At 42.4% G+C, this 24,516-nt stretch overlaps 1 protein-coding gene across 1 annotated transcript in view; it reads left to right on the top strand.

Moving 5' to 3' along the window:
* The window catches only part of pot1 (protection of telomeres 1 homolog), a 70,461-nt gene that overhangs the window by 32,476 nt on the left and 13,469 nt on the right, over positions 1-24,516 (top strand). The window contains exons 10-15 of the mRNA XM_080762536.1: positions 11,993-12,192; positions 13,065-13,153; positions 14,176-14,235; positions 17,926-18,082; positions 20,875-21,086; positions 23,540-23,693. Of these exons, the coding sequence (XP_080618662.1) occupies positions 11,993-12,192; positions 13,065-13,153; positions 14,176-14,235; positions 17,926-18,082; positions 20,875-21,086; positions 23,540-23,693 (872 nt within the window). The remainder of the gene's footprint in view (positions 1-11,992; positions 12,193-13,064; positions 13,154-14,175; positions 14,236-17,925; positions 18,083-20,874; positions 21,087-23,539; positions 23,694-24,516) is intronic.

Raw genomic sequence — 24,516 nt, 5'->3', positions numbered from 1 at the left:
GATGTCGGCGTGGATGGAGTCTGCATTGAAGTTCTCAAACTCTGCCCGAACCCCGACCGGTACCGACCGGTACCGACCCGACCCGGGCCCACAAATTATACTAATTAGTCGGGGAGGGTCGAGCCTCGGGCTCAGTGATTTTCCTTTCTCTTTTTCTCTTTTTTTCTAAGAATAATGTTCTAATAAAAATAGCTATTCTGTTATTTGTGTAATGTGTAGGCGATTCACTTAATTGTGACAGGAGGAAGACAGAGGAGTTGAGGCGTGGGGCTTGGCTTGGATTACTGACTGCGTGCAGGCATGGGCAGAGAGAAGTGAACAGTGGGGGTGGTTCTTTATGCCTCTGGTTTGCAGAAGTATATAAATGAGCTTCAGTTCATATGCTAAATGTTTTATAAATCAATCGGATTATCACACGATAGCTGATTCAGCTATCGTGTGACTGAACTGCAACATGACGAAAACAGTTGCACTGAGAGCCATCTCGTTAAACCCAGCTGGCTGCGATGAATAACCTAATCATTAGGCCTAATCAGCGTCGTATAGTCACCAACCGATCCATATAATTCTGTAGTGTATGATGACCACGTAATGTTACAGAACACTGCAGGCAACAGGCTATTTGATTCACAAAATGATTAGTATTATTATCCGTGGATGGTTTGGGCTATATGTTCGTTCTTTTGGACACCGCACGGGGACCATACTTGGGGTCTTGGACATAGCTGCTTCACTTCAGAGGGAACTAAGGGGAGCTATACCACCACTGGAATCCATTAGAATGATATGGAAATGGTACATTAACAGTCTAACGTGAGCTACATAAACCCTTTATTTCGGCGATAAGTCCGTTGAACTCCGTTCTCACTCTCACACAGACACACACTGAACTGAATTTCAAGGACACCCCCGCATTTTATATGCACTGATTATGCCAGAGCTTTTCAAGATATACAAGCACGTCGCTTTATTATTGTGACACTATATTAACTAGTTTTTGTTGGGACCCCCTGGTAATTATCAGTTCCACAAGTGCAGGTATAATTATATACAGTACGTAACACCTTTTGGCATGATGACAAGTAATTATCCATTTTAATATGATGGGTTTTTCTGTATGTCTGAAAGAAGGGTAGTAGTTATACTTATATTGTACCGACGGCTATATGAGGACAGCTTGTCGAGTTATTGCTAATTAAAATAACATAAATGGAGCTCCATTGAGTGCGTGCGTGGGTATTGAATTGAGTTTGAGTTGCAATTTTGCTGGCGTATAGTACCAGCACATAGTTAGAACGTTGGTGTGCATTTTCCTATACTCTATGGAGCATAGCAGTGAGCGTGGTTTTCCGGACCCACTGAAAAAGCTGCCATTAATTTTCCCCCATAGAGATTTACAAAGATATCCATTATTTTAAGCCTAGAATCCAACCATCCAGGATCCTGGTGAATTATAAAACCTTTGATAAAACGTCCCGGACGCACACTGAGTGCGATGCAGCACATTATTAAAATTAGTAGCAATGTTTTCGCAGAACGAAATTGAGTAGCCTATGCAGCAGCAGTGAGGAGTACGATCCTCTGATCTATGAGTGGTCAATGATCCAATCGGAACTCCTCCGTTGATCGATCTGATCATTTTCAAACCTGTTTGATATCTATCTGGATTGCTATACTGTGTGGAACAGCACAACGGGGGACGGAGAGAAAGACAGATGCAAGGGAGGGAGGGGGCAATGCCGTCAGCACGCTGATCACACACACACACACACACACATACACTTGGACTGACAGTCCCAAGAATACCTATCTCGCGTGCGCGCTACGAGAATGAGAAAGTGAGGAGATAAAGACCTATTTACCTCAATGGAGGAATATATTAGTAACAGACAAAACAAACTCTTAAATAAATCTAGGCTAATAAAGGCTTGCAAAGATTATTTTCAACTAGGACATTCCCTGTGATAATTATGAGTCATAGAATAAATTTGAGAAGATAAGTTATCTCTCTCTTTCTCTCTCTCTCTCTCTCTCTCTGTGTTGCTACTGCCTCACTCTGGCTTTTCATGAATCACTTTATCGAGAGGTGATCATGTTCGTCTCGAAGGGCTCAGCACTGCTCAAAGGGTCAAAGACCATGTCTATAGCTATGTGAAAGACAGAGCGAAAAACGGATTAAATCGACTCCAGTCCGAAAACTTTTTATATGGATGCAATATATTCGGCGGAAGTGTGCAAAACGTGATTGACATGAAGTGAGGTCGATTTTAATTTTTATCCATGATCCGACATTCACTCCTGGATGGCTGGACTCTATAGGCCTAAAATTATTTATATCAATATTTCCACAACCACTGCTATGCTCTATTACTGCTCTTTTTTTATCATTATTAGTAGGGTTTGCAATCCGACCTTTTGTCAAACTAAAAAGAAGAAACCGAGAGACAAAAAAAAGAAATAAAAAAAAGTACTAATGCTGAGCGGTTGTGGCACCAACACATCTTCATCCGTCTGTCGATCCTCCCCCACACTGAGCATGTGTCCCAATTCTGCATCCCTGTCTTATTTAACTCCCCCCCCCCCCGTTTCTCCACCCCCTCCCCCCCATCGTATCTAACTCCCATGCACCTGTCTTCCCTACATTCACCCGTCCAACCCCTTATTGTAAATTTCTCCTGGCTCCACCATTGCTCAATTATCCGTCTGCCTTCCTCCCACCTCCTGCTGTCGTGGCCTCTCTCTCTCTCCATCAGCAGAAACACAACCGAGGCAGATGTTTAGCTGCTCACCTGTATACTCTACACTACTGTACACACAACAACAACACACTCCCTCACATTGTCCCCCCAATCGCTGAGCCTGCACTTCTTTCCGATTTCAACTTTGTGGCGTGAGGCTTTTCGCAAAACAACCGTCACTTTGTTGCTGTCGGGGCAGAAATATCTTATCTCCATATTCTAGCCTTTTTGTGTTTTTTCCGTAAATGAACGTCCTACGTTTTCAGCACAAAACAAGTATATAACTCGGGCTCCGGCATAACCCTCTAAAGCAAGCGTCCGGACATGTCTAGTTAAGCCAAGATTGCATGAAAGTAGAGCATTTCGTACATACTGTTAGCCTACTGATAGTAGGCACACAAGTAAGGGCAAAAGCTGGCTGTCGATTTCCTAATAAATGCAGACAACAATAATGAACACATGAACACGCATACTACTTACTTACTTAATCCTCTTGGTTCCCGGTGGAACGTAAGGCTTGCGACTATCTGCTTCCCATCTGGTCCTATCCTGTGCAGCGTGTTGTGCCTCGCCCCATGTCAGATTTGACATGTATCGTTAAGCAAAGCAACACGTGCAGGCAGACATTGAGAAGCAGAGATCCAGTGTGGGAGGAAGCCATATTTAGCCATATTTTTATGGGCCACCTATAGGGAATGAGGTGATTGAAAGCTATCGCCAGACTGAAAGCTGATTACCTGAAGCATATGCAACTCCCGTGCCCTGCGTGAACTAACCCCATGCTTCATTACACATAACATAAGAGTATTTGAATTGGTCAAACTAGCATTAGAAGCGTCTTCTATAAAACCGTAAATGGTCTCGGATATTTCATAAAAGCCCAGGTAACTGGTTGGCTGTATGTAGAGAACACTGTTGACTGAAAGTTTTAGACGGATACAAACTAAACATAATTTTTTACATAATAATTGTTTCACAAATCACCAGTGTTGTTTTTAGCAGCAAATTTTAGTTTTAGTCATTCATTCAGCTTCAGTCACATTTTAGTCACATGGAATGTTTTAGTCTATACAGTTGATTTAGTCGAACGAAATGTGTTTTGGCGGGCCTTGATGCCGTCGTAATGACAGTTTTTTACACTTGCTGAAAATAGCCGATCTACAAGCCCACAACGCGTCGCGCTGCGACACACTGTGAGCTTGTAGATCTGCTATTTTCAGCATGCGACTAATTGTAAAATAAATGGAGTCTACCAGCGCATACAGGGACATAAGTTGCAGAAGGAGGTGAGGACCGGAGCAGCACGGACATTTAGAGCCTTTTATTAGGTGCTAAGTATACAGAACGACAGTCGTTGCCTATTAAAAGGCTCTAAATGTCCGTGCTGCTCCAGTGTCCTCTCCTCCTTCTGTGATTGTAAAACAACTTATACTAGATCTCTTGTCCACTAGTCCCTTCCTAACATTTTACCGTAGTCTAGTTTTTATCACCCTGGGCAAGACCTACGCTGAAAAGACTATCATCGGGATTTTAGCAGAAGTATCGCCCAAGGAAATGACGTTGATGCTTTACAAATCAGTTTACATTCTCCGCGAATGTTGTGATTGGTCGGGCAAATATCGTAAATACAGGTGACGGATGTTCCGCAGGATACATCCGCCGATAGCTTCTCTGCCTTACGTTGTGACCACTGACCAGGCCTGGGACTGAGGCTAAGTTTTTATTTGTTTGACGAAATTGTCAGTATATTTAGTCAGTATATTTAGTTTTAGTCATCATACTGTAGCTTAGTTTTCATTTAGTTTCCATTTCAGTGAAAAAAAGGTAGTCTTAGTTTTAGTCGACGAAAACAACACTGCAAATCACAGATTGGTACGTGGCCTAACAAGTGACTAGTGAGGTTGTTTTTTTTGCTTGAACCCATCAGTGTTCGCATGATGCTGTAACTCCTGGCTAATAGAAGCACTGGCCATGAAAACTTGAGCGATTATCATTTCCAGAGTTTGTTTGGTACACTAACTTGATGCGAGCCGCCCACCCACGCCTCGTCTCCGCTGCCCTTTTCTTTCCCCCGCTTGTTGAACACCACGCAGAGGATGGAAATGAGATTAATGCCGTAGGGCTTAAAAACCCTCCCAAAAATTACAGCTGCCATCTTTCATTGCGCTTAAGGAGGCAATTGTGCGTGGCACAAACGCTCACAGACTTAAGGAGAGGCATCCTCACTTGACGCTTCATTTCATTGTCCGCATGAGTAGATTTGTAGCCACCCCCTCCCCTCCCCTCCTCCAATGTATGTGACGTTCATCTTTTATTGGCCCACTCAGTTTGTTGTTGTGTGCACATTGTGCATGCAGTATCTCTATGTATATGACATTGTGCATGCAGTATCTCTCTGTCTATTATGTAAACCAACTGATGCTGAATTCAAGTTAGAAAGCGGACCAAGAAAATAGATTGTAGAACATGTATACACATGGAATGAGAAGATCATATTTGTGTTGAGTTTACATTGTTTTTGCTCATTTCAACTTAAAGGAGAATTCCATGCTAGAATGCTTTCTTATCTTTCTTACCTTTCTTTGTAGTTGTTACGTCCCCACCCCACCAAAGAGGTCCAGGTGTTTTTTTGTGCAAAAACTCCTTATTGGCTATTTTCCCTACCATAAGCCCTCAATGAATTGCATTGCATTGAATGGGAATTCAATGGGGCTATGGGGTGTTATGCTAGTTCGCTTATTTCCATCGAAAGAAGTAGTAAAGTGTGCCGCTTGGGATATTATTTACATTATGAAGAGAGGATATATATACAAAGAAATTATAATTTTGAGCGAAGGAAATAAGCAAATTAGCACAACACCCCATAGCCCCATTCAATTCCCATTCAATGCAATTCATTTAGGGCTTATGGTAGGGGAAACAGCCAATAAGGAGCTTTTGCACAAAATAACACCTGGACCTCTTTGGTTGGGACGTAACAACTACAAAGAAAGGTAAGAAAGCCTTTTAGTATGAAATTCTCCTTTAAGTTAGTTACAAACGTCAGTGGTGCATAGCGATAGCTAGAAGGATGTGATTCTGTGAAGCGGTGACCAGTGATCTTTGGCCATCATATGATTTCCCACTGTCGTTGGGGACTTTACTCTGTGCTATTTGATTCCACGGTGGCCTCAAGGACAGCCACATCGTATACTCACTGCTATCTTTTATTCATGCGGAGCCACGGTGACACCGGGAAATCTCCAAAGGAGACTATAAGAGTGATAGCACATTTATACCATCTGAAAGCTGGACCTCCAGCGACTGCAATAATAGCCTGACAAAACTGGGGTTTTTTTCAGAAAACTAATCAGAAAGCATTTTGTCGCTGTCGGGCAGAAACCTTAACTTTTTTTATTTTTATTTTTTTTGTTTGTTAATTATCGCCCGACTATCATATTACAGTCTGTGTCACACTAACGTACCTAGAGTAGCAGATCAACAATGTGCGCCTCATTTCGAGCTTGTAAATCTGCTACTGTTGCTATTTTCACATTTCAATCCTGAAAAGTAACAGTTTTGGGCTCTATGAGGTTTTCTCCCGACAGAGACGATAATGTAGAATCGGCCTCGGGGCTTAATATGGGAAAAATGTGCCCATCTTTTCGGCATGGCCGTCATAAATACTCGTTTTGATTGGCTTTTATAAGGGAATAGTCAATACAGTGTACTACCCCACTATAGAGGCATGTACAGCAATTGTAATGCCTGCGGATAGACAGACACCATAGTATATTTAATTATACAGTGGATTTATTTATTTAAGATGGTATCAATGGAGCCTCATGTGCGCCCAAAGCCTCCAGCTGTAATCGAGGTGCTTTATCTCAATGACGCATACATATTTCCAATCTTTTTACCCTGCTCCCCATTGAGAGGATTATCATTTAGAGACTTTTTTTTCGTGGGTGAAGAATCTCGCCATCTTATAATAATAATAACGCCGTATATCTGACTTTTCTTAAAACCTCCATTTCCTAGCTTTTATGTTATGAGAAAAAAAAAAAACTCTTTCTTGGTCTCTCTCTGTCTCTCGGCAAGGGTAGCATTGTTGGCTTCTTTATTATTAAGCCCCAGTTCGTTAAAGGCTAGAGCAGAGCAATCTTTGAATTGTACAGATTTTATTTTTTTACTTTGAAATCTTGCAGCACTAATACTCACAAGATAATGGGCCAGTGTCTTAGCTGTCAGGCAGATGTGGGCAAACACTGTTTGATTCACACACACACACCGAGTATTTAATGATGCAACTGGGTAATTACTTGCTGTAGACATAGCTTGCTCGGCGGGGTGTCCTTATTTTGGGATCACAAAGAAGACATGACCCGTTTGATAGCACACCCCCACAGGGAACTAGCTTCTTCTTGTCATTTTTCTTATTTTTTTTTACCAGTGGCTTGAAAAGCACTGGTCTTTGAATACCCATGAAAAGTTAGACATGCTAGTCGAGTAGTCGACATGCACGCCAACATGCATGGCTGAAACAAGTACCATGCGATAGGACACAGCTATAAATCATCAACAGATACAGGTGTAAAAAAATGCGTTCAGTAAATCCATTAACACATATAGGGTTTTAAAACCACAGGGCAGAGCAGGTTGAATGTATAATGGTTTCATTGAAACTAGGGGGAACCACAATGCAGGGGAGAAAAGTGTGGGTTTTAAAATGCCTAGCGTTGTATGTGGCTGTGAGTTTTCCAGCATCTTGGGAGCGTAGAGGTCGCGGGCGGATGTATGCTTTTATTCAGCTGGATGGTGGAGCAAGTCCATTTAGAGCTTTAAAGGTCAGGAGTTTCAGATGATGCCGCATGGAAAATGGCTATATATATATATATATATACAGTACGCAGAGAGGTTATAAAATACTACTCAAACTAGCGCTGGTTGTCTGGGCTAAGACCCGCCGGAGTGGTGTCCGATTATAACTTAACCGGGATGCCGAAACTTCTAACGCAACGATATCTGGGTCGTAAGGCCAGATGTCGCTGAGGATATCTGGGTTGTAAAATATCCAGATATCCTCTGTCTCGTACGGAAGGCGATGGAGTCTCTCACGAGGAGCGTAGGGAATCCTGCTAGCTACCCTAAACCTCTTCGGATTCTTCTCGTATAAGGTTTTACTGGATGCGTAGTATCATGATGGCGATGCCAGCCAGCTGGGGTGCGTGTCACCATGGCGATGCCAAATGTGTATACCCCATATCTCTCTGCTGTCGGGAGGAAACCTCATAACTCCAAAATGTTCATTTTTCAGGAAATGAAAAATATAAATTTTTCGGGAAATTAAGAAAGCCTTATATTTTTAAAAACAAAGCAATACTGCCTCATCAAAGTTGGTGTAACTTAAATATATTGTCAATTACTTCCATGAGAGGGGGAGAGGACATTTTGAGGGTCGAATGGAGTTGAGAGGTTTTGTCCAAAGCACTTTTTACTACTTTCCATTGGTTCAATATTTTCTAAACAACACACATAAAGGGTTCAATAGCACAGATTTATGCCAAAAAAAAATCTAAAACCTCAAAAATGGAGTTATGAGGTTTCCTCTCGAAAGCAACGAGTCTGAGGTTTCTACATTAGTCTGATGTCAGTGCTGGATGTCGCCATCATCCTCATATATGGAGCTCTAGGTTGTCTCCCTGTATGGAGCTCTAGGTGAAAGCCTTTAGAGGTATTACCAGGCAGTCGGTAAGTAGTCCTATGTCCAGCTTTGAGGGTTTGTGTAAACGCAAACGATAAAGACAAAAGTGACTAATTGTGATTGGCCAGAATGAGATGATGTACAGTATGATAAGAGCGCCCCTGACTTATTTTGTTTGCGTGCCGGTGTCGCCCACCGAAAACAGCTGATCCACAAGCTCACAACGTGTCACTGCGCCAATGTGTTGTAAGCTTGTACATCGGCAATCTTCCCAAGAATGTCAAGCCCTTTATGCTGAGTATAGCAAGAGATTGTCTAGCGTAGCAAAATGGATTAAAGGTTTATACTCGATCCACTATCGATGCCTCGGGAAAATCTGCCATCCTCTCAGGCCAGATGCCGGAGAGGATATCAGACACCGGGTTACCGATGTGTTGGAGATCAAATGCAGCCGATTCTGATGGCTGGGGCATGTGTTCAGAATGGCCCAGGATTGCATCCCAAAGGTCGCTTTAGGATGGACTCCTGAGGGGGAATGGGAAGAAAGGGCAGCCCAAAACAACCTGACGAACTGTGACAGCCGAGCTAAAGGAGATGAACTTTACACAGCGTGCAGCACAAGACAGGTCCCACTGGAGGCACATCGTCAAAGCCTTATGTCCCACTTGGGACGAAGAGGACTAACTAACTAATATTACTCGTAGTCAAATTGATGTTCACACCAGGGGTTTGCGCTTTCTTTTTGTTTTTCCGCTGGCCAACATGGTCACTGTGGACACAAGTGGTGAAGGGCAGCTGGCTTTATAAACCAGGCAAGGGGCAAAATGCCAGAAAAAATTAAAGTAGATAGTTTCAGGATGAACTACATTTTCAGCTATTTTTTAACAGTCTGTTGTAGTGAGTTAGTTTGCTGAATTAGTTTTTCCCTTTCTAATTACTGACTGTCCAACCGGATGGTTGGACAGTAATTCACACATTTGGTTATTTACCCAGAATTACTCCAGCACCCTGAAATAATCACAAATTAACATCGACACAGTACCTAAATCACTGAATTACGCCAGCATTTCATGCTATACCCCCCCCCCCCCCAGTGAAACTAATCCCCTCGGGATATAACCGACTCTACACAAACAACTACCACAACTTTCGCAAACTTCACGAGTTTCACAATGACTTCATCAGAAATGTCCTAGGTGTTAACTTAAAGATGGAGTGCCATACCCTAAAACATGATCATCACGTATTATTATTATTATTATATAAGGAGGAAGATTTATTTCTAAAAAGTGTACAATATTTGTTAAAATGTCATTTTTATGTGGACACTCCCACCAGTTTATTAAGTATGCCTGGTGGGTGGTGAATCTGGTGATCCACCTGAACTGTGTCACAGCTGTTGTTGTATGATAAAGGGGGAGGGGTTAGGACAGGGGATGATCTTGTGATGTCACTATATCACAGTTTGTTTCTTTGGCACGTTTGACGGTCAATGTTTCTAGCCCCCAGAAAGAAACCTTAGATGCAAAGGGAAGACATCATTGCACATAACAACCACACCAAGGGTTCTAATGAAGTACTGTCACCTCATAAACAAAAAAACACTGAAAAACTGGAAAAAAAATACAAAAATCTCTATCTTTAACCAGTGCTCAAAGGACCACTTTTCAACTTATCTTCACACAATTGGTTCTCACTAATGTTCATGATAAAATACCACAATTGTGTCTGAGACTATTATTATTATTATTATGTTTTAATATTTAGATTGTTATTATTGTGAGAACGATGGCTTCCATTATCGCATTGCAACATTTCAGGAATTAGAAAGCCTGTAGTTTTTATTAGCTTGGATTCCCCATCGATTATGTCACTGGTGGACGGGCGTCTGAATTGCCCACAGCCCTCCTGTGAGACACAGACAGACAGAGTAGAAAAACATTGTGGCTTACATTAGTGAGTACCAATTATATGAAGGTAGGTTGAAAAGTGTTGAAGTGGTTCTTTAAGACCCACATTTTTGCTGCAGAGGACTCCTACAATAGGGTGTGTGTGTGTGTGTGTGTGTGTGTGTGTGTGTGTGTGTGTGTGTGTGTGTGTGTGTGTGTGTGGAAACGGGCCCCGGGAGGTCAAAAGAAGAGGTATAAGGACAATATTAAAACAAACTTAAAGAAGTGCCACATTGACCTCAAAGCTTGGGAAGACAAGGCAACAGACAGGACGACCTGGAGAAACCTTGTCCGTAAGGGTGCTGCAAAATATGATGACGACCTCCGCCGTGTGTGTGTGTGGGCTTTGTACTCCTTCCTGTTGTGACTGACTGAAAGAGTGACTTGAGTTATTGTTGTCCCAGTCTAGTCTTCTTTGTCCGTTTTTCTTTTTCTGTTCTTTGGACTGCACCCTGGGCCAGTGTAATTACTGGCAGCACACCACAAATAAATGAAAATGTTATGGCATTTCTGGCATTTCCACCTACACGCACGAGTGGCAAAGTGAGTTTAATGTCGTTTAACGTAGTTTAATGCAGGACTTTTCTGTTTGGATGTATATGGGCTGTCATGGTCAGAAAGTAGGTTTTTGTTTTGTCTCACACTCAGGTGTTGCGGGTATGATGATGTCACGGGTATCCCTCTCTATGGACAGCAAGTTGAAAAAAACACGTGATTGGCACTGATTGAGTTTAAGGAAGGGGAAAGTATAGAGCCCCTAGGAGACCCCTGTCCTCATGAGACCCCCTGTCAAGTACAAGTACTGTATGTAGGATTTTAGTATTTAAACATTCATGTATTTCTCTCTCTCTTAGATATGGGACATGGCAGATGATGAGCATTATATCACATTTCTGTCAGCTTGGGGCTAACTGTGACAAATCATGAGAGCAAAAGTCTCTCCCCCCACTGGAGAAATGCGTTCATTCTAGCAGACGGACCCTTCTCCCAGTTATGTTTTACATGATTTACACTGGCCACTGGTTTGGTGCCACACTCCCATCTGCTGGTTGATGGTGGTACTCCACGTTGCTCCTTATGTCCATTAAACAGTGGTGGAATGTAACGTTTTTCTGTACTTTACTTAAGTGTTCTTTTGAGGTATAAAACATGATTTTAATCGAACATTTAGGAAAAGTCGTGGAAGGGGAACCTTCTGAGAGCTTCACGGGCACAGTGTAATGTTTTATTTAATGTTTTAATATTAAATTAATGTGTATTTATGTGCCCTGGAAATGAGTCTCCGTTCATTTTCCTCTTATCTAAAGATCTTTTAAGCCTCGTACAAAGCCAACTCGAGTTGTGAGAAATCATGACAACAACCAACTCTTTTTCTTTGTTTTTCTTCTTTGTAATTATTTGTTTGGTCCAAAATAGTTTATTGTCATGATTTGTCACAACTCGAGGTCTTTGTGACGAGGTCTTTAAATAAATACTTTTTTGAAATGTCTATGGGAAAAATGCATTGGGAATTATTTCCTGGGCCGTCATGGTGCGACGCTCTATGAGGGATCAGTATAACACACAAATAAATAAACCAAACCTTGATCCCGCTTTCCTCTCTTGTCTCTGGTGTTGGGCAGCCAGGGGCCTACCTGCGGATCTACAACCTCCATGGCGTGGTGCATGGGGCCGGCAAGGGGCCCGGCGGCAACGCGGACAACAACAACTACTGTTCAGAGGTGGTCGGTCACCTGGCCTTCCAACTCCACGGAGGCACCACCTTCGGCAGAGGCATCCAGGTCCTTCCAGAGGACTGCGCTGAGATACGGGACATGAAACGGTACGGCGCAGGGGGCTGCAGGGGTTCCTCGAGTCGGTGCAGATCATACTAAGAGTTTAGCTGCTCCTTCTTTACCAACCGATCTACTAGCAGTGGTCCCCCAACCGTTTTAGCTCAAGACGCAAAAGAGAAATTTGCCGTTTGTCCGTGACTACTGAAAATGGCAGATCTACAAGTGTCGTGTTGTGAGCTTGTCTATGTGCTATTTTCACTACTTTCACTACAAACTTTTTTTTAAATGCGTTTATGGATTTTGTTGTTGTATTGATGATTGCATTTTATTGATGAAATACTTTTGACAAATGTAATTGTTTTTAATTGATAAAGTTTTTAAATGTAGGAAACTGATTAAAGGAGATATTTACGCACAACCCATAAAAATTGGTCCACGACCCAAAGATGGGGCCTGACCCACTGTTTGGGAATCAGTGATTACACAGCATACACTCAACAGGGTATGCATATTGCCACCAGCTGCGTGGTTATCATTGCTTTCAAGTGGAAACCCTGTATGTCCAAAACCGTTCATTTTATTAGTAAAACGCTTGAGGGTGAGAAGGGTGAGGTCTTCTCGCCCTTCGGGTGAAGGCAGACTGTTGGGCGAGCGCTGGCGCTTTGGCATGGGGGTCAGATCAACATATGGAATGAATTCTGTACTGGCCATAATGGGTTTCTTGAGAGTACAGGGTTTGATTAGGTCAGATCAACATATGGAATGTCAGAACAGGTCAGCTCCATATATGGAGATCTAAGGGTGGCAGTGGGGGCAGTGTCTTGAGTGTACAGGGTTTGATGAGGGCCCAGGTAGGGCCTTAATTTCCGTGCCTCTAGTTTTCCGCGGCTGCACTAATAACTTCATGTGATGTGTGTAGAGTATTGGACTCTTTCCCAGACGATGATGAATCTGAATTAAGTGACTCGACACTGGCAGAGGTCTGGGGCACCCCTCCGGAATCTATCGGTAAGTAACACACCTCTATTTATGAAGAACCATTTAAGTCCATAATGATTGTATGGCGTCAGGACAGATGGGACTTTTTGGGGAGGGTTCAGAATAGATTATGCAGACTTAAATGGTTATCCGTCTCAACTCTTCTATTGTCTTTTTTTTGAACACATGAGGCAACAGGTTGTTAATTAAAGGCTAAACAATTACATTCTCGTGATTTTTCCTTTTCTTTCTCATGTTGTATTAATGTTGGGATGAGGTTCAAAAGTGTTTGAACACATAAATCTGCCCGCCACCAATATTCAAGGAAGTCAACAATGATAAACTCAGCTTAACTCCCTAAAAACAAATGCAAGGATACTTATATCATCAATATACATTTAATTTAATCGGAGAGGCTTCCAGAGCATTGCAAAAATATCTGTTTTTGAATGTGAGACCTTTACAATGTTAGTTTATTGGCCAATATTGTACTCAGAAAGAATTAGATGAGGAATTAGAACAGGAATGAGTAACGGTAAAATAGTTGAAGGCCAAGGCCATTCGGCAGGATAATGCCCACCCACTCGTCTCAGAGTACAGGCTGTTGCCATCTGGCCGTCGTCTGGGTGCCCCCGTTGTAAAAAACAACAGATATAAGCACTCCTTTTATTTGTCCCTGCTTCGATTCATGCAGTCAACGCTGCCAGTAACATGTAATGTGGTGATGATATGCTGAAACAAGCACTTTATGCCGGCACTTTATATCCTAGCACTTTCTTCTGATGTAGCCTTTCTTATTTCTTATTTCTTATCTTTGATTCTATACCTGCACTAGATGCGCCCAGACCTCTGTTTATGCTATGGTGTCTCATGTCTGTTGTTGTCCTGTATTCTTTGTATTGTTTGTATGTTTAAACCACTACTTTTGCTGTAACCTAATTGCCCTTCTGGGACATTAATAAAGACCTTGAACCTTGTTTAAGGATTAATCTATTACTGTATCTGTGTATATCCATAATGTATTAACACTATGTAACATGTTGCTTTTTCAGATGCTGATCCAGTGGGTGTAGCGTCAGATTCAGATGCTGATCCAGTAGGAGTAGAATCAGGTATGAAGTCATACAATAAACCATAGACATATACAGGTAGACAACGCCTCTTCCAGTCGCCTCTTCCAGTCTGTATCCCGAGGGAAGGCAACATGGAGGGAAGCCCGAGATTCCTTTTGCGAAGCATAGCGGAAGCTAGCCAAGCTTCCAGGTACGTAACGGAAGGGGACCTTTGGTAGGCCAATCAGAGGCGCGTCTCCCTCTTTCCCAGCGGCACTTGCTTTGGCCCTGTAAACGGAAGTCCCGGGAAATGACTCGCTGTGATTGGCCAGTCGCCACTTGAGTGGCAGCGACGCAGCGTGCCTTCAGCACTTCCGCTTGACTTCCTCCTCCTCCTCCCATTGGAGACGGGTCGCTCCAACCAACTGCAACAACCAATGAGGCATCTATATTCTTTTGATGTCTATGCAATAAATGATTCAACTGCTGAATGGCCTTATTTCCTGCACCACCTAGACCAGCCATTCCTGAACTGTGGGCAGGGAAAATGAGTTGAAAAGAAACGGGAACTCAAAGTATATACTATATACCAGGGCTATTCAACTAAATTGTTCAGGGGGCCACATTGTCAGAAACCCAAGGGGCCAGGGGCCGGACTGCCACGGCGCCTCCCCGTGCTATGAATATATGTACACTTGACACAACACGCAACCACATTTTCACAACTTTTATTTAACTACATTGCAAAAGTAGTATACTTTTCAAAAAAAAGTGCTTCATTTATGTGCCACATCTGCAACATCTCCTGCAAAAAGTGCTTCATTTATGACTGTGCAACAACTGCAACATCTCTTCAACATTTCAATATATAAAAAAGAAAAGAAAAACAAGTGCATGATGTGCATCTGAACATTCTAACATTAACACTTGAACAAAAACATTTATAGTGCAGCTGAGCTTATGAAAAAGTGCTTCATTTCTGTGCAATAACAGCAATTCACAGCATCTTATTAGCACTTATTGTCCACTTAACTCTCAAACATCAGGGGGGGTGGGGGGGCAGACAGGCCTAGCCTACATACACACATCTAATGAGAGAGATTGCACTTCTTTGACTGGGCAATGGCAGAGAAAGAGGGTTCATAGGAAGTGAGGGCTACCCGCAAACAGTGATGCAAATGCTCATTTGTCAAGGAGGCACGGTTGCTTGTTTTAATGGCATTCATGTGAGAGAAACTGGATTCACAGGTGTATGTTGAGCCAAACATTGTTAGCACAGATATTGTCAGCGTTTTTATGTTGGGGAATGTGTTGACATGAATACACTTTATCCAAAATGTTGTGGTGGATTCATTCTCAAGTGCCTGCTTCAGAGCAGATGATGCTTGCATGTCAATTATTTCAAGTTGCAGGAGACCTTCATCAATGTGAAGTGATGCAAGGAACTCTTGTCCTTTTGTGGAAATAGCAGCTACATTGGCAAATGGGTTGCTCACAAAATGCATCAATTCTCTGGGCATGTCAAATTCATCAAATCGACTTGCAAAGTTTTCCCTCAATTTATCAATGAAATCTGTCATTAATTGAGTGACTTTTGGCTTGACTTTACTCGTTGATGACTTGATAAAGTTACAAAGTGTGGGAAAGTGGAGCATTCTGTCAGTGAGATCAGATGAGAAAAGAACTAGTTTCGTTTGAAATGCAGTTAGATTTTCAACAATATCAACAACTGTTTTATTTCTACCCTGCAGTCCCAGATTAAGTTGATTCAAATGATGAAATATGTCGCTTAAAAAGCACATATTGGACACAGATCCATCATCCAACATTAGCGACAGAAACGTGTTGGCTTTCTTCTGCTTGGAGTCACGGAGAAACGTTATAATTTCATTCCTGAGGTCACATACTCTCTTGAGCGCATTTCCCTTGCTTAACCACCGAACGTCATTATGTAACAGTAAATCACTATGATCAGCTGACATATCCTCAAGTAGTTGACGAAACAGTCTGTGTTGAAGACTGGACGTCGCTCTGACAAAGTTAATCATGGCCATAACGGAGTCCATTGTGTCTTTCAACTCACCACTGAGTCGGGCGCACAGAACGCTCTGGTGGATCAAGCAGTGGAGTGATTTCATCATCGGTGCGATGGCACGCAGTCGTGCAGCCAGGCCTTTGATCCTCCCCGCCATAGATGGAGCACCGTCTGTAACCAGCATGTTAACTTGCTCCAAATTAAGCTTGTTGTCTTTGAAAAAAGCAACAATCTTGTTGAACACAATTTCACCGGTTGTCTGTCCTTCCAGAGGTATTAGTCCCAGGATGTCCTCTCTGAAAACGTCACCATCGAAAAAACGCACAAATAAACACAGTTGAGCTATGTCGGAGTTATCTGTGGACTCGTCCACAGCCAGCGATATTACAGCAGCTTTCCTCAATTGACCCAAAAGAGTTTCAAAAACGTCTGTGGCTAAAACATCTATCCTTCTCGCTGTTGTTGTATCTGACATGGGTATTGACTTGATAGATGACATCACTTGCTCTCTCACTTTATCCTCCGTTACCACCTCCTCAACAGCGGCCAGTATGCATTCTTTTATCATCTCAGCATCTGTGAATGGTTTTTTCTTTTTGCCAAGGATCCATGCCACACGGAGAGATGCTGCAGTTGCTTTCTCCTGTACTGTGCAGGCCCGAGTGAAGTTACGCCGTGTTTTTTCGTAGCTTTCAGACAGCTTTTTAATCCTTTCTTTGCGCAAATCTGAACCTGGTGGATAGTTTTTATCAAACGTGTCATGATGAGTAGTGTTGAAGTGCCTCCGCAGGTTATATTCCTTTGCAACAGCATTTATTTGGTTGCAAAGCAAACACATTGGTTTGCCCTCGGGAGTTTCAATGTACGCATATTTCTCGGTCCACTCGATATTAAACTGGCGATTTTCTGAATCAACTTTTCTTTTTTTCAATTTCGATAGCGACATGGTTACACAGCACTACACACCACACAGTGGGAGCAAGCCGGGTGGGATGCAATGTTTGTTTTCTTTTGATTTCACGTGCAGGAAGGAGAGCTCAGAGCGTTCTTTTTCTTCTGTCGTTTGGGTGCATGGCACTGCATACCGCCTGCACGGCGCCACCTACCTTCCCAGAAGATGTTTAACATGCTATTTTACCAGCGCTTTGCTGGTGTGAATGTCGGATATATAGAATTATGATTATTATGTCTGTGTACAAATGGCGAACGTACTATGGTTGTTCCGACCATTCCGGTATAATAAGTAAATATGTAATGATTATAATTATATATTTAAAAAAATATTTTTTTAATAATTATAATATTTTTTAAAAAAATCATTTTTTTTGGAAATCTTCCGCGGGCCGGTCCAAATTGCTTGGCGGGCCGGATCTGGCCCGCGGGCCGCCAGTTGAATAGCCCTGCTATATACTATGTTCGTTCCATTGATCTAAGTAAGAACAGATCTCGAAGAAGAAACATGCTCTGAAAAGTCTGGCCCATGCATCTATTTGACCACTTAACTGTTAAGTGGTCAGGTGGGTGGGCCGTTTTCTTCCTAATACACCAGATACCATTGCCCAAAATAGCATTTATATGCTAATTTTTGCTAATGTCCCCAGAATATGGATGCTGGTGTTCAAAGTTGGTTATTGGTTCAATGATGCTTGCTGGAGGGGAGAATTGCCCAGCTGCCCTGTGTGCAGTACGTGTTTGACTGGTGTTTTGTCTTGCAGTGACAACCTGCAGCCACACGGTGGAACAGATGACTCTGGCTCAGGTGAAGCAACGCCAACCGTCTGGGGTCTTCCATGTCCGCGTCCCACTGCGGTCCTACCAGCCTACCAGACTCTACCAGTCACTCAAACTCTTCTGTGACAAGTGTAAAACCATGTACGTGAGACCACTGTTTCCCGAACCGTGGGTCGGGGACCATTTTCTTAACTCTTTTGTTTTGCTGCTAGCTGTTAGCATAAATGTAGTTAAGCTGTGCCACCACCTGCGTCCACTTTAACAGGATCTGTTTCCTCCCGGCACACACTCGCTGCAACCATTTGCTATCATTAGCATTAGCGCACGCCGTTTACCTCTCGCCAGAAACGTTTACATGTCGGGAGCGATGTGGTACAAAGTCACAAATGACATCCGAACTTTGGATGGCTGAGGATCACCAAGGACAGCGATCCTAGTAGATCCTAAGCCCCTTTAAAAAAATATGATAGAACATTTCATCAATTAAAAACAACAATTAAAAATATATTTTCAATACAATATTGTTGAAATAATATTACATGCAATAAGTTAAAACCTACTTACTTATGCCTTACACCCTTTCCAGGGTATTGGGGTCCTCCAGAGTTCTCTGTCACTGGCGTTGCATCCGCGACCAGGTGCATCCCAATAATGCTAAAAGGAGAACACAAAAAGCTTAGTCGTTTCCATTGTGGTCCTGTGTGTGTGTATTCAATTCATCAAGACAAACAATACTATACAAGACATCGTATATTTACAGAACCAACAGTGGGGGTGGGGGGGGTCATTTATTTTGGCAAGCTAGAAGTCGAGGTCCAGTTGTAAATTGTAGGCAGGTTGCTCTTTAAATGGCGGTTTTGCAGTTGGTAAAGTGTTGAATCTAGGGGGGGGGATGAGATCAGTGGAGCTCCCTTTGGTGGGCTTTTCTCACTCTTTTCATGTAGTCTGACAGGTACATGGGCACTGGTTCCTTGAGTGTCTTGAAAACCATGAGGCACGTTGCTGTACTCTGTCCTCTACTATAAGCCATCACTTGTATGTCCAAAACCATTACTTTACCGTTACAAAATAATTAAATACAATTTAAAACCTTTTAAAATGTTGAAAACAGCCAATCTACAAGCTCACAATGTGACGCGATTTATTGTATCAGGTTGTGAAATTCTGGGGGGGGGGGGGGGGGGGGGGGGAGTGGAAGAATACTAGTGTGTTCGGAAGAAGTCTGTCTCTCAAGATTAAACGGGAAGTTTAAGAATGAATAAATAAATATATTATGGAATTAATTGACAGCCAAAACCTGTAACTCTTTTTTCCCCCCCCAGGTACGTATATGTACGGACGTCGACGCTAGGTGGCGTCATATCCCAGGTCATGTGTACCCCAACGTGTACTCCGTCTATATAATGGTTGATTGATGCCTACGGAAGCCTTTAACATTGGGCCGGTTCCTATAGCAACGCCCCACCGCTCCAACTATGGGATTGGAAATATATTCACAGTGCAAAGCAGTTGAAATTAGTCGGACTCTAGGATTGCTGTCCTTGGTGGATCTTCTGCCATCCACATTTCGGATTTAATTTGTGCCTTTTCTGACGAAAGGTAAAGAGATAGTTAACTCACCTGCACCAAAATCGCCTTTTGGCGCCTGTTTTCCAAAGGCCACAGGCACCGAGATCGCCTTTGGATGCCTATTTTAATATAAATGCATTACGGTGATCAATTGTGTCCTGTATGCGTTCATATAGCACTCCGGTAGCAGTCCGTTGAAAAAAATCCCTCCGCTGGTCTTATGCTGTCTATGGGGACGCAGATTTTAGAACGCTAATATCTCGGATAATTCTTTTTAGACCGAAAACAAGCTTGGTTTTCGGCTCATCTCTCTAAACGATATACCTAGCGTAGAAAAAGTATGTTTTGGGTGGGGACATGTTTAACTTTACTTTTAGTACGGCGTGAAAATGTACTTGCAATGACTTGAGATTGTATTGCTTCATTCATCATTGTCTTGTCAAAGGGACTTCATCGTTGCATATTTATTATTTAACATTATGCTACAGCTTTGTTACATAGCGCATCACTTTGGTTCTGCGGTGTGTGTGTGTGTGTGTGTGTGTGTGTGTGTGTGTGTGTGCGTGTGCGCGCATGCAAGATTTATTTTGTGAACATAACTCAAATCATTGTGTTTGGGGTCCCTGGAACAGAATATTTTCAGATTGGGGTTTGCAGCCAAATGCATACAATTTCGGGCGTCCTTGACATGAAAAGGTTTTGAGCACCACTGATATAACAACATATGAATTATTCTCTATCAATTACACAGCCTTGAATCCATGGAGATTGTTTTGAGTCTATCCGGTAGGGGACGTTAGGCAGCCATCCGTTCATCGAATTATTAACTCAGGAATGCGACAAAAACAAAACAATATCCATTAAATCAAGGCTTCATGGGGTGTGATAGTGAAGCACTGAGAAAACTGTTGCGCCTTTCTTCGTCATTATTTTCAAACTTTACTATAGTAGCGGTGGTCTCAAAAACATAAGGGAAACTTTGACGGGAAAAGACTCGCTCACCGTATAGAAAAATAAGTAAAAATCCTTAGACTGAGACTTAGAAAAATATATTTTATTGTATTTTATCATGCTCTCATGGTGCTCTGTGCTCATGGTGCAATCAAAAAGCAAACGTTTCGGTCCCAAGACCTTCGTCAGTGCTATATGATTTTCACAGACAAAGAACTTGCTCTTAAAGAGCTCACAAAACAATACAGCTCAGGTGCTGAGAATTACTAATTGATGACATCACCAGATTGTAGGGCGTGGACATTACAGAAAGGATATACAAAATCACAGTTATATAGGAAACAAGTGTGTCATTGATAGAAAATAAGTCATTCTTTGGGTGAACTTCTCCTCTGTCCCTGTTTCAACCTCAGGCAGGACATTCCAGACGACAACACGGTGTCCGGCTTCTTCTCAGCGGCCATGAAGGACTGTGGTCCCTGTGAGGAGAAGTGGGCCCAGTCGTCTGTGGACGGAGAACTTCTGCCCGTCAGATATATCCCTGGCTCGTACTCGGTGGTGCCCATGGCCGTTTACATGCCCCGACGGGTCTTTAGTGAAGCCAAGGCTCTCGTCTTCATGATGGGTAAGTTAACCCATTCTGACCTGACCTAAAAATTTCTTTTTGAAAATGACAGTTTTCTGAAAAAGCTATGTTTCCATGTCAGTGGTTCTTCGATTTTTTTTAAATAGCAGACCTACAAGCTCGTAGCGCGCCACTCAGTGGCGTGCTATGAGCTTGTAGATCTGCTATTTTTCAATAGCTAAAGCATAACATGATGCTAACTCCAAAAGGGGTTCCTGCCCAAAATGGGCTAAGCAGTGTCCATTCCCCTCGACTAAAAATATAGCCTACTGACAATTTCGTCAACATATTAAAAACTAGGCCTGTCCCCGACTAAGAATGTATGCGGTCGAATCTGATACGAATCTGAATGTTGCCTATATGGTCGACTGGTAGTCAAATCATACAAAACAAATATTTGCATGATCTGACAGCCGAATCGGACTTGATTAGTCGACTATTCAGGCAGCAGGCCTAATAAAAACGAAATTAATGTATGGAGTCGGGACTAGTGGAGAAGAGCTCCAGTAGAACTAAGACAAGTCATTTTGTGCTTGGCTGCGTGTTGCATATAGATCTTGCTTTATCTGTGGTCGATGGCAGAACGGGATGTGTTTTGGGAAAGCAGTCTATTTGAATTAAAGCCTTTGACAGCATTATAAGCATCTTGGGGAGTAAAAGGCTATCATGAATGAATTGTGTATCATGCACACTACTCACAATAATGCCATCTACTAGGGGTGTGACGATACATTTGAACAGCGATACAATACAGTATCCACAATACATGGTTGACGATTTGATACATGGAAAATATTGGTTCCTTCTGGCGATACGATACGATTCAATGATTTTAAATCGATACAGTAACTATTTAGAAAATACATTAAATATGTGTGGAACGTGTGGATAGGGCAGGTTTTTTAAGGGGAATATTTATTATTATGGATATAAATAAGTAAACGCAGTGATTCTGTGGCAAATAGATGGACATTGTATTTGAACACATTAGGGTTACAACCCTATTATATACAGTATGTGCATCTGGCCTCTGTTTGTGTGCTTGTTGGAGAGAGGCAAGACAACATACACACTGTTAGGTGAAATAAGGCTGCCAAAAGTAGAATGAAAATTCATCAGCTATTGTTAATATGGAACAGCTCTCTCTCTCTCTCTCTCTCTGTCTCTCTCTCTCTCTTTCTCTCGCCGGTTGAGAGGAAAGGAGACGCAGTAAGCATGAAATAGGCAGACATTCGGTAGACGTTTACTTCAGCCAGACCGTGGGTTTGGGATTGACATCCGCGCAGCACACTGTCCATAACAAACCAAATGCTACTAGTAATGCATCATTGGTTTAACCCATTCTGAACGGGCACCCATTTTGGTGTTAGCATCATGTCATGCTTTAGCTATTGAAAACGACGACGACTACGAGCTTGTAGATCTGCTATTTTTGAAAAATCGAAGAACCACTGACATTTTTAGAATCTGATCTCAGGTCAGAATGGGTTAATCAGACCAGTGTGTGTGTCCAGTGGAAACCTCGTATGAATCTGATCTCAGGTCAGAATGGGTTAAACTCACAGCACCTGTCCATAACTACCCCAAATATACTGTACTGTAATGCATCACACTTTTTAATGCAGAAAGGGTTGAGAACCACTGCACACTGCAATTTTACCCTTGAGCTGTTTTCTTCTTCTTTTTTTTTTGCATTTTCGTGTCATTTGTCTGTTCGGTGACATTCTGTTTATCAGTGGCTGCCTGCCTGCCAGGTTAGAGAGCCCTTCTCCAAGCCAGAAGGTCACACATTTCATCCTTTTGTGTTGGAAAAGAAAACCTGCTTCTTGATTTTTCTAACCTACAGTACTTGAGCGAGATAAGTCTGGTATACGTTCCAAATGTCTGCTTCAATATCTTCCTGGGTGCATTGCCCACCAGGGGCTCCAATTTGATTTATTTAACTTTTTTACCCAACAGCGAAAACCTGATGGTTCAGGCTATAAAAAGGTTGCTTCGGCGTGCTCTACTTAATTTATTTTCCAACAACTTTGGTTGAATGCACCCAACTAATTAGAGTAAACGGGGGCGGCCATAGCTGAATGGGTAGAGAAGCCATCAGATAATTAAAAGGTCACTGGTTGCCCCAGCGTGTGGATGATACTTAACCCATTTTCTACATCCTGACAGTTTTCTGGAAAAGCTATGTTTCTGTGTCAGTCGTTCTTCGATAAAATAAAAAAAAACAAGCTCATAGCGTGGCTCTTGGTGCCGCGCTATGAGCTTGTAGATCTGCTATTTTTCAATAGCTAAAGCATAACATAATGCTGACACCAAAAGGGGTTCCCGCCCAAAATGGGTTAAAGGGATTGTTCACCCAAACGATTACTTTCTTTCTTACTATCGATTATTCCTCCCAACAGAAACATGCTTTATTCAAATGAAGGTTAACTTCACACTCCCGACTGTTGTAGGGTCGACGCTGTCGGAGACACGTCGGATATGTCACACGGAAGACGGCCCCCGACACATTGTCCCCATCAGGTCACTGGAAGGACACATGGCGCTGTTGGACCTCTCTGCTCCGTTCCTGTTCCACGGAAGGAAGCGGAGGAGGCGATACTATGGGTCAGTATTTTATCCACTTGAATTACACCGGGGGAACGTTCACACTAATATATCTGTCGAGTTGAAACTCTGTTCCGTTCCATTAAGACTATAGAGCAGTGGCACTGGTTCCCAAACGTTTTCATGTCAAGGACCCCTAAATTGACACTAATTAGCCCACGGGCCCCCATTTGAAGAGATAACGCCAGGGACCCCCATAAGAGACGTTTTTTACGACTCTAGCAGAGATTCTCAACCCATTTAATTTCAAGGAGCCCCAGTTTGACATGCATTAGTTAAACACTTCTGGCGCTAAATCATTTCTCAAGTGATATTTCACTTTGGTGCAACGTTTTCATTTTTCAATTCCCATTCGCCTGTTGTGACTTCATTAGCTGTGCACACCTCCGACATCATCGACATCATGCCCTGAGCTTGCACGCAACACTGGCATCCACGCTTACATACTATTAAAGATTTTCTATCATACATTTGTTTTATTTGTAGTGGAGTGAAATAAATAATCCCTTTTGATTTGACTAGAGGTATGCTGAAATGCCATGTTGCCCATCATGTTTATTCAGCTTCAGTTACAACTTACAAAATATGACGAATCAAATTCAAACTAAATTTTACTCATTATAATGCACAATTATTGTGCATTATAAAATGACAGTACAGTAACATACAAAATGAGGGCTGAGTGCAAGTTCACAAGCCCTAAATGAATGACAAACAGACATATTGAAAGTGCCTAATACTGTACCCAGCAGACAAAACGTAACTTATTTTGGTATAATATGGAACTAAGACGAGCATTCACATATTGGTGAAGTTGTTAAAA

Source organism: Protomyctophum bolini (genome assembly GCF_963924005.1).
Source record: "Protomyctophum bolini genome assembly, chromosome: 4".
NCBI classification, from domain to species: Eukaryota; Metazoa; Chordata; class Actinopteri; order Myctophiformes; family Myctophidae; genus Protomyctophum; species Protomyctophum bolini.
The sequence above is the reverse complement of the archived record's forward strand: the minus strand, read 5'-3'. Positions and strand labels throughout refer to the sequence as shown.